This window comes from Acanthisitta chloris, unplaced genomic scaffold, assembly GCF_000695815.1.
Source record: "Acanthisitta chloris isolate BGI_N310 unplaced genomic scaffold, ASM69581v1 scaffold27632, whole genome shotgun sequence".
Taxonomy (NCBI): domain Eukaryota; kingdom Metazoa; phylum Chordata; class Aves; order Passeriformes; family Acanthisittidae; genus Acanthisitta; species Acanthisitta chloris.
In genome coordinates this window covers 45,352-55,608 of record NW_008662584.1, presented here as the reverse complement: position 1 = coordinate 55,608, position 10,257 = coordinate 45,352, and the positions used below count along the sequence as shown (strand labels likewise).

General features: G+C 41.4%; 1 protein-coding gene across 1 annotated transcript in view; it reads right to left on the bottom strand.

The window, feature by feature from the left end:
- Nucleotides 1–802: 802 nt before the first annotated feature.
- Nucleotides 803–10,257, bottom strand: part of LOC103798401 (nesprin-2-like) — a gene marked incomplete at both ends in the record, with an annotated part of 53,827 nt that continues 44,372 nt past the window's right edge. The window contains 5 exons of the mRNA XM_009070658.1: nucleotides 803–1,125; nucleotides 2,603–4,712; nucleotides 5,827–6,092; nucleotides 6,492–6,647; nucleotides 9,434–9,580. Of these exons, the coding sequence (XP_009068906.1) occupies nucleotides 803–1,125; nucleotides 2,603–4,712; nucleotides 5,827–6,092; nucleotides 6,492–6,647; nucleotides 9,434–9,580 (3,002 nt within the window). The remainder of the gene's footprint in view (nucleotides 1,126–2,602; nucleotides 4,713–5,826; nucleotides 6,093–6,491; nucleotides 6,648–9,433; nucleotides 9,581–10,257) is intronic.

Here is a 10,257-nt window from a genome sequence, read left to right as displayed (position 1 = left end):
ACCCGGTTGATTCCATGATTCTATAATATCCATATAAGAACCGTGGAGCTACTCAAAAGAATTGAATGTCTTGACTTACGTCTTTAACCGCCTCAGACGCACCCAAAAATTAGTTGCCAGTTCGTATCACACATTCTGTTTGTCCCTATGATGTGTGATTTGTACAATTCAAATTGCTTTTTTCTATATATTATAATCCCTTTCCTGTAATCAGAGTCTTTAAAGTCATCCAATTCTTTGAGTATAAAAGCAGATTTTAAGGTTATGTTCAACAGAACCAGAAGCACTGGATGACAAGCAAGCAGTTTAAAAAGCCTTTACTCTCTCTCCCCCAAGCTTTTTCTGTACATATATCTGAAGGTCCTTCATATTTCTTCTGTACTTGTGTCTGAAGGAAGGAAACTATAACCTGTGTCTTGTTTGGTCTCTACTTTCTCATGCTGTCAGAACATGCTAAGGAAGACATGCATTAGGGCCCTTCTGAAAACAGTTCTAACCTCCACCGATACTGAACTAGACACTGTGGAAATGTGTGCTTTTCTGATTCTGGCACCCTTGTGACCCTCAGTCAAGCCCCACATATGCTTTTCAGAATATGAAATGATTGCACTGTAAATTAGTAGCAATATGCTTATTCTCTGGAAATTTTCCTTGCATCACAATCAGATCTGGGAACAACAGGAATGCTTACTGTTCTCTGCAGAATTACCTGGTTCTATCAGAGAAGAAACAACATTGCCTTTATTTTCAATCATGTTTCTCATAACAAGGAACATGATCTACGAAGAACTCTTAAACATACCTCTGCTCATCAGCTTCCTTTCTTTGCGCCTTCTTACTTAATGCCAAACTCTTATCAATCAGTTCTGTTGAAGCATTTTCCAGAAGTACTTTGTCTCCTGGTTTCACTACGTTTTTCAGCTTGGAGTGCAGGTTTTCTATGTCAGCCTTTGCGGAGTTGAACTCTTCTTGTTTCCATTGTGGGGTTTGATGGACCTCCTCTGAACTACTGAGCTCCGCTGTGGCAGCCTGGACTTGAGCTTCATAGTCCTCGAGGAGCCTGGCAGCCCTCTGGACAGCCTGGGTATAAAGTTCTCCAATTCTACATGCCTCCTCCAGAGCACTCTGAAAGCATTAAAAAGACAAAGGAACAATCAAGAAAGGCTGCTGTGCTCCTCTGTATCACCTGGATGTTCTTCACAGAATGTCACACACAGTCGTCTTTGAGACCAATGCTCCCAGAAGTGGCCTGAGGAGGTGAGAGAGGACACCTGGCAAATGCACACTGCTACCTAGGTAGTCACAGAACAGTGCTGTAACCTGTGGATTGATCGCCCTCAGCCACAGGACAGTGGTTATGAGTGAACTGCCTATACTGGAAATGTCCAGACAGAAGGATGGCAGGACAGAAGAGGCCTAAGATTCCTTCATGAACATGGCAGTATATGTCCTGTTCAGACAAGGAAAACCCAGATGATGTTGCTTTATTCTGCTCCAGAGGATATCTGCACTACAACTTACCAAACTGCTTCTCACTAAACCCTCTTTTTGTATGTGTTTCTACACAGAATGTGTGACTTCGTCAGCACTTAGATGCCCACAGGGCAGAGAAATTTTGGCATTGTGCTTTCCACTCAAGCCATAAAAATCAAGTGCAGCAAACTTGGAAATCTGGCAGCAGGACCATAAATCCATCAGGGATTCTAAGTCCCTTTCCCTGCTATAGCTACTACCTCCTATTTCCTCATTTGTATCTACTGATCTCTTTTTTCAGCAGGACACAGTTCCAGAACCTCCCTGCTATCACTCTTCTGGTTTCCAACAAACTTAGTCATTAACTCTTGCTCCTTGTATTAACACTGCCCTTTACGTTAAGCAGTCCTTTTCCACTCATTAAGCCTGCCTCCAGCCTAACTATGTTTCTTAGCTAGATTTCCCACTTGCCCTCACCTCACCAGGTTAAGCAAATTCTGTTCTATTAACTGTCCTCAACATTCTTGATCTGTTTAACAGCATCAGTTCCAGTTCGAGTGAACCTTTCCAGACAAAGGCACTGAAAATTTGAGTCAATCCTCCAGCAATATCTTATATAGCTGTGTTAAAGCCTGGGATCCCAGCTGCGTTTTCTTTGCTCACTCTTCCTGAAGCCTGATCACATTGGTTTGACCTGTGTTTTACTCTTCTTGATCATTCCCAACTGGTAAAACTTTTCTTTACAGTAGAAACAAGGAGCTTGTCTTTTTTCATCCTTGTCACTATTGAAGATGTTACCTAAAATCAGACCCAAGAATAATGGTAGGACAACTGGACCCTGTCTCTCTTCAGCTGAACATTTCAACACAACCTTTTCCTTCCTCTCCTTTACCTTTCTTCTCTTGTGCTAATCCCCACTGAGTGGCTATAATCAAACTGAACACAACTAATTGCTTTGCATCCTTAGTTTCTATCATGATTCCCAACATACCTAGCAATGCAGAGATGATGATGGGCCAACGCAGCTATTAGAGTAAAAGGAGGACATAGGTAATGAAAATATAAACACTAGTCACAGATCCCTAATCTAACTACTGGGGAAAGACATATGCCTATTAAATATACTTACAACACGGGCAGCAATGTCTGTCTTCAGTTGTATTTCATGGCCTTGTAGTGCCTCTAATTTTGTTTCTATACCAGCAGCAAGAGATTTTTCTTCTTGGTTTTCCTTCTCTTTTTCCATGGTACATTTAATAGCAGAAAAAGTTTCTTGCATCATATTCTGAATTGCTTCCCAACGCAGCTTTTCGGCCTGCATTGTTTCTACGTCTATCAGAAGAGGCTGCTGCAACTCTGACTCAATATGCTTTGTGATGCGGAATATATTTTCTACTTCATTCTGGGTATCTTCCTTGTTTACACACTGGAGATCAGAGATCAAGTTTTGAAGAAACTGATTCAATTTCTCAACATCGTTCTCCAGGCTCTTTATTCCTTTCTGCTTTGATTCTTTGAATGCTGTATCAAAGACCTCATTTTTGTTTATTTGATTTGCTGCCTCCTGGGTTAAGTACAAGATTTGTTGAACTGTCTGCAACAGAATCTGTGCAGACACGAGATTCACAGCAGGAGAGGTGCTAGAGCTATCACTTAGGATGTTAGCTTCTCTTCTTACAGTGGATGTCGCAGCCTGGATTTCATTTAGCAGTACTTGAATCTTATCCCATTCCCGAGCAGCATTCTCAAAGTAGCTTAGCTTTCCTTTAATTTTATTTTTAATTTTAAAAAAATTAGTCTGCAATTCATCCAGCTGCAGTGAGTCCCATTTCAGACCTACACACTCAAAGATTTCTTTGTACTTTCTTATTTGTGACAAATTTGACTGAAAAGCTAATACTTTTTCTTTAAGTGCTTTGAATTTCTCCCTCAATCCCTGCTGGGCACCTAATAATTCATCTTCTTTCAGGTTCATTTCACCATCCTGTAGATTATTAAGATCTTGCTGCAATGAAGCTATTCCTTCAGCAAACTCTCCGTAGACAGCTATCTTCTTTTCTGCTTCATGAAGTTTACTCTGTATTTGCCTCTGTGTCTTCCTTGCTCTATTCTTCAGACTCCTTAACTGATCAGTCAAAAATATTTGTTCGGATAGGCTCAGCTCCCCAGCTGTGACCTGACTATCTTTACAGTGGGATGAGATAAGCCCTTCTATTTCTTGTATGTCCTTTAACATTTCCTTTAAAATGGCTTGTTGAGTGACTAACTCTGAGCATGTGCTGGTTTGGTTCATGTCAGGCCTGGCAAGCAGCTCAGCATTTTGAAGCTGACAGTGAACTTTTTCTACTTCTGCAGTAAGTCTTTGCCTCTCCACCAGCTGGAGCTCTAAATGCTGCAATCTTTGAGCTGATTTTAAAACAAGAGTCTTGTATGAATTCTGCAATGTTTGTAAAAGGAAGGTCATATCAGAGACCTCCTCTGGCTCCAAGGTGGGAAGGATGTGCTGGAGCCCATAATCCAGTGACACAATCACAGGCTCTCTGTTTGCCACTTCTTTGCTCATAAGCTGACAACTTCTGATCTGTGATTTGACATCACTGGGGAAAAGTGCTGCTTTCTGATCAAGGTGTGACAGTGAATCTTTGACCCATGAAATATTTTCTTTCAGCCTCTTCATCATTTCATGTTTCATGAGAGCAGGACCAGTGATCTGAATATCCTCTTGAGGAGTCTGTTGCGCTGATAGTGCTTCCAATTTGCTCTGCAAATCATGTATAGAGTTCTCCAAAGCTACCTTCTCTTGGTCACTCCAAATTCTTTTCATCTGTAGTTCAATCCTTCTTTTTAATAGAGAAAGTCCATGTTTAATGTCTTGTAGCTCTGTGGTCCAAATTAGAGGGTCTTTGGCTTTTCCTGCAGCTGAGGAATGTGACTCTGCTTGTACATACTGTTCTCGTATCAGTCTCTGAATATCCTGCGCTTTATTCATGAGCAGGTTAAACTCGTCGATTTCTGCCACAACCTGATCATGTTTCTTTTGCACTGTTTGTTCCATGTGTTGCCACCACTGCTCCAGCTGCCTCATGTGGCTCTCAGTCAATACCCTATCCATGCATGTTAAATGCTGAGATAAAATTTCTTGCTGACTTTGCAACTGGTTCAAGACATCTCTTTCTTTTCGTAAGGACTCTATGCATGCCTTGATTTTCTGCAGGAGAGCTGTGTTGTTCATAGGACCCCTGTCAAAAATATCAGTGGTGTTTAAAACAGAAAACCCCTCTTAAAACGCAGACCAGACATTTTTAAAAACAAATGTCACTGTTTAGCAAACAATTCACTCACTTCATTCACTCAATCACAAGTGTATCTCAGCGTTCTCTCACACAATTCCTAGTCACACTTGCAGTATCATCATTTCTTGCTCACCTGTGCAGCATCCATTATTCCTAGATATCTGTGCAGAAGAGGTATATTCTACTGTATACTCTCTAAAATTGCAGCATATACTAATATACTTTAATACCCTTTAAAGTTAGCAATAAATAAAGTTCTAAAGATCGATAGTATTATGTCACCTCTAAGTGAATTAACAGCATTTTATGGTAATTTCTGATTTGTAATGAAGATAAAACTTAGTTATTAGAAAACCCTACAAAAATTCCCATTCTTTCAAGATTATTTTGGAGGAATGTATCTACTCATCCTTTATTTCCAGAAGTATTTTGAAATGCCCACATAAAATACATTTAGCAGCTAAATTTTTCTTCTCTTTTTCAATCTCTGTTGTAAATTAACAAGTTAGTTCTGAAATTTTAAAGATTTTCAAATTACTTCGACACATTATTCTAACAAACTAGTTCTATGTTTTGAAGACTATTCACAAAACACAGCAAATATTGTGTGCCTTGGTTACCTCTGAATTGGTATTGTAGACCTAATTACTGCCACAGAATTTTTCCTATCAAATAAGTCAGTTTCCAGAGCAAGGAGATATTTCACTCAGAAAAAAATTAGAACTGGTGAGTCCTTAAAAAAATGAATACTTCACATATGCCATATTTTTGCAAAAATATTTGAAGATGGATTTTATACAGGTTTGAGGCCAGCAACAATTTCTTTGTTTTGCCTAAAAAACAAAGAGTGGATGTTGCTTAAGGATAACAAAGAACCACAGAAATGCTTCTGCTTAAGGCTGTTTTAGCTTACAAACCTTTAAGACTTCTTTTGCTCTCCAATGTTAATGAGGTGGATAAAGCATCATATTCTTGTCTGAGCATTACTGAAACATGGCATGAAATTCAGGCAAGGACAGTATTTGTTCTGCAAACAACCAAAATCCTCAACTATACTTACATTTTTATGTTATCTTTTTCAGTTGACAAATTTTTCATCGAGGCCTGTACTGCAGAAAGGTTTTTCTGGTATTCACTAATTAAACAGTACTGTTGTTCCTTCACTGCCTTAACAGCATGTAGCTCTTGAAGCAGCCTGTCCCAGCAGGGCACTGCAGGCTCCGTGGTTTGCAGCTCTGCTGTGTTTGATCCTGTTGCATTGGGAATTGCTTCTTGACCATGGCACAAAGATTCTGCCTTCCATGTTTCCAGCTCAGTTTGTAAATCCTACAATCAAGACCACAGCAGAGAGGGGATTAAAGGATGATCTGCCACACTTTTGGCTTTAAACACAAAACACAGCTAAATGCAGATTCCAACACACACACAGACAGACACACACACCTGCTCGGCCACATGCACAGGAACATGGATGCCTGTGCACATCATGAAAGCACATGTGCAATCTTAGGTGTATCTACTACCACCCTCTAGAAGAGTAGTACAAATCATAGGATTTACATGGCCATACTTGCATGAAGACACAGTGTTTGTAGACAAACTGACTAATCGTGCAGGCAAACCTCAGAGAAGACTATATGCAACAATTTTGGTTTGCCCAAGTGAATCATAATTCTGTTACGTGAACTACATTAACAGTGAGGAATGGCTTTGCAGTTTCTATACCTCCAGCTCTTTTAGTTGTTCATTTATAAGCACCATATCCAGTTCAGCCACTTCATTTTTCAGTTCATTGACCTTTTGTTCCTCTTCAAAATATTCACTCTTTACTTGCACTCCAGGAAATAGTTCCTTCTGGACACCCACTTCTGCACCTGTGTCCTACAACACAAAACAGGATTCTTATTTCTGAAGCTCCTAAACCAGTAAGTTTTCTGAATGCAGCACTATGTTCCACATTTGAGCCATGCCTAAATCCTGCTGTGGTTTCACCCACAGCTTCTGTGCATCAACCAGGACCCTGAGGCTGAAACTTCCATCACTACCCCCCACCTCTGCAGTCACCCTGGCCTGCCAGCACAGCTTAGACAGCTATGAAAGCTCTGCCCATCAGTTTAAGTTTGAAACTCTGATATCCCCATCTTCACATAACAACTTCCCTGTACTCACCTCTGCTACTGATAAATTTACAGGTCCATCATGTCTTCTCCCTCTCTCCTTACATAGCCATAGGACTAACCTCTCCTCACACCCACATTCCTTCTGCTCAGCACCTGCCTTGACTGCACTGCACTGCTGTGTTCTTCACCAGGACGTCTCTTCAACTGTTCTTCACAGGGCAACTCATGCATGAGGCAGCTTGGCTGTGACATGAAGCCATGGCTGCTACTGCCCCAAGGGCTAACCAAAGTCTAGGGGGAAGCGAGAGCCTGTCACAACTGGAGTGCAGAAGGGACTGGGAGGCTCCAGAGCCAGTCCCTGGCACTGCTGCCGACTCCCATAGTGACAGAAGGTCACTTGGGGTGTGGGCCAGGTTTAACATCACCTTCAGCCACTGCAGACAACAATATCAATCAAATGTCACAGGCAAATTGGGTTACATGGCAATACCTTAAAAATCCATCTGCATTTTCCTTCCCCCAGTACCTGTCTATATCTGGTGATATGTTCCACATACAGACTTTATATGAGTGAATGCATACAAATACACAGATATGACTACAGTGTGAGCTTCTCCATGGTACTGACATCTAAAATGAGCAACAATAAAAAATTCTTGTTTGATAAAGTTAATGCATTGCTACTTTAGATACTGTTTGACTAGGAAGTAGCCAGCCATCCCTGCAGCCATATCACTTTTAACCTGTCACTGTTATCTCTGTGGGTCATGAGTTACCCAAAACATACCTGCTTCCAAGTGTGGGAAACATGCAGCATATTGTACATATCGTCAGAAAAGAATAGTTCTATTTATTTGAGCTCTTCAGGTTATTTTCAGTCAAAACTGAAGGGGACTGCTCATAAAACAGTCAATCAGACAACTTTTCTTTTCTCTGTGTACATATCCATAATGGTTTGAATCAATTTCAGCTTAAAAGACTTTGGAATGCCATAGAACTGAAGTAAGCAGAAAAACTCAACCAAGCTATCAGTGTGAGGAAGAAATCCACTTCATCAGACTAAAATAGCGACACATCAAAGCACACAGAAAAGCATGTGTCCTGACACTAAGAAAAACCTCAGGACTGCAGTGTACACGTTTTTCTTGTTTGTGTGATGTTCTCAATGCACACCACGGCACTGTCTCCCTGAATACAGACTGGTGAGACAGCACCTCGAGTCTGCGTTCAGTTCTGGGGCCCTCACTGTGAGAAAGACATTGAGGGGCTGGAGCAACTCCAGAGAAGGGCAACAGAGGTGAGGAAAGAGGCTGGAGCACAAGTCCTATGAGAAGCAGCTGGGGTGTTTAGCCTGGAGAAAAGGAAGCTCAGGGGGGACCTCTCTACAACTACCTGAAAGGAGGTTGTAGCCATGTAGGGGTCAGTCTCTTCTCCCAGGTAACAAGCGACAGAACAAGAAGAAATTGCACCAGAGGTTTAGATTGGCTATTAGGAAAAAGTTCTTCACAGAAAGGGTTGTCAAGCACTGGCACAGCTGCCTAGGGAAGTGGTGTAGTCACCACCCTGGAGGGATTCAGAAGATATTTAGATGTGGCATCTGGGGACATAGTTTAGTGGCGGGCTTGGCAGTGCTGGGTAAATGGTTGGACTTGATGGCCTTAGAGGGCTTTTGCAGCCTAAATGACTCCATAGTGACTGCATTGTTCTTTCAGTGCTTTTCAGTAGTATCCAGTATGATCTCCATAACTTTTCCAAGAACTGAGGTCAATCTAACAAGTGTGTACTTTTCTGGGTCTTCCCTCACCCCCTTCTTGTAAACTGGAATAACATTGTCTAGCTTCCAATCAGCAGGGACTTCTCCAGACTCACAAGACCTGTAGGAGATTTTGTTGGGGTTTTCAGTTCAAGCACATTTGCAAGTCCCAGGTAAGACCTCCTGATGGACAGACCAGCTGTGGACCTGCCTCTAGATTTAACTTGAAGATTAGATCCAGCCCTACCTTCAGTTTGAGAATGTGGCGTCCAAGGTCAGCAGTCACGGGGCACTTGTGATCTAACCCCTTTACTCTTAAAGAACAATAGACTTACAATCATTTACTAACGTTATGCATTCAGCTTGAATCCATTCTCCTTTCTCAATTTTATTGAATTTATTTTCTTATCCTGGATCTCCCTCGAATTTCAGTTTTCTGATCTGCCTCCCTTATGATAGCAAAGACTATCAAAACTAATTAAAATAACATGGAAATAAGTTGCATTGGTTAACAGTTTAAAAAGAAACTCTACGTATCATAAAGACTGATTATGATGGCTCTAAAAACCAGTCTGAACTCTCTTTTGAACAGATTCACTGAAAAGTATGATGTGGTTAGCACTTTGGATAAAGTTCAAAACTATCATGACATAAGTAAGAACTACAGACAATGGTCTTAATTTTGATGTGACCGTAATTGTGTCTTCTTTTAAAACGACTTCAGCTGCAGCCCATGTGGAAACAAAAACTGAACAAGTAGCAAACATCACTTGAAATAGCAAACTGTGGGTTACCTCATGTGCAGAAACTGGGGGATTAGATCCTAGACCATCTTTCCCAGCTGCTGCAGATTCCAGGACCTGAGTCTTCCAGCACACCTTCTGTTGAACCTGCTCCACATCATCTCTACATGACCAATTTTTCACATCACTAGGTTTCTCCTTTTGGTGTAAAAAAAAAATAAATGAACAAGTTATCAAAAAGCCCTAATCAACTATGTTGAGTAGTAATCGCAGTGCTTGAGATGACAAAGTTCTGAAACCCTCAGTTACAGGAAAATGAGGGAAACCACAGTGACATCTCATAATTTACTGTGGGCAAGGTCATGGCAAAGGCAAGCACCTGAGAGAAGCAGTTACACATGCTTGGAAAAACTGCAGATTGCAAGTGCTCACACTCTGACCTATGCTGTTCATGTTTCGTTATTCTTAGCAGGGATCTTGACCTGTGCACCCCTGGATGCAGTGTTGAATGCATTTTTTTAAAGGGTTTGGCTTTTCCCTAAGGCTCCAACCTTGTGCTTGTGCTGTGGACAGTCTGGGGTTAGATACCCAGGCAATTACCAGGCAGGATATTCTTGTGGGCAGCCTGGAGGTGTGCTGGATATGTGTGCTGAGGTATTTGCTGACTGAGTTCTGCCTGAGATTGTTTATCATCTGGGGACAGGAAAATAAAACAGCCACCTACATGAAATAAAGAACAGCAAATCCTTACAGCATGACCATGGTGACGAGTGTGGTGTCGGGGACCTCGCGCTAGTACCTGAGCTAGTGACTGCAAGTCAGGTAGGACAAGCATTCAAAGTAGCTCACCCACACCCCAGGATGGATGAATTTAC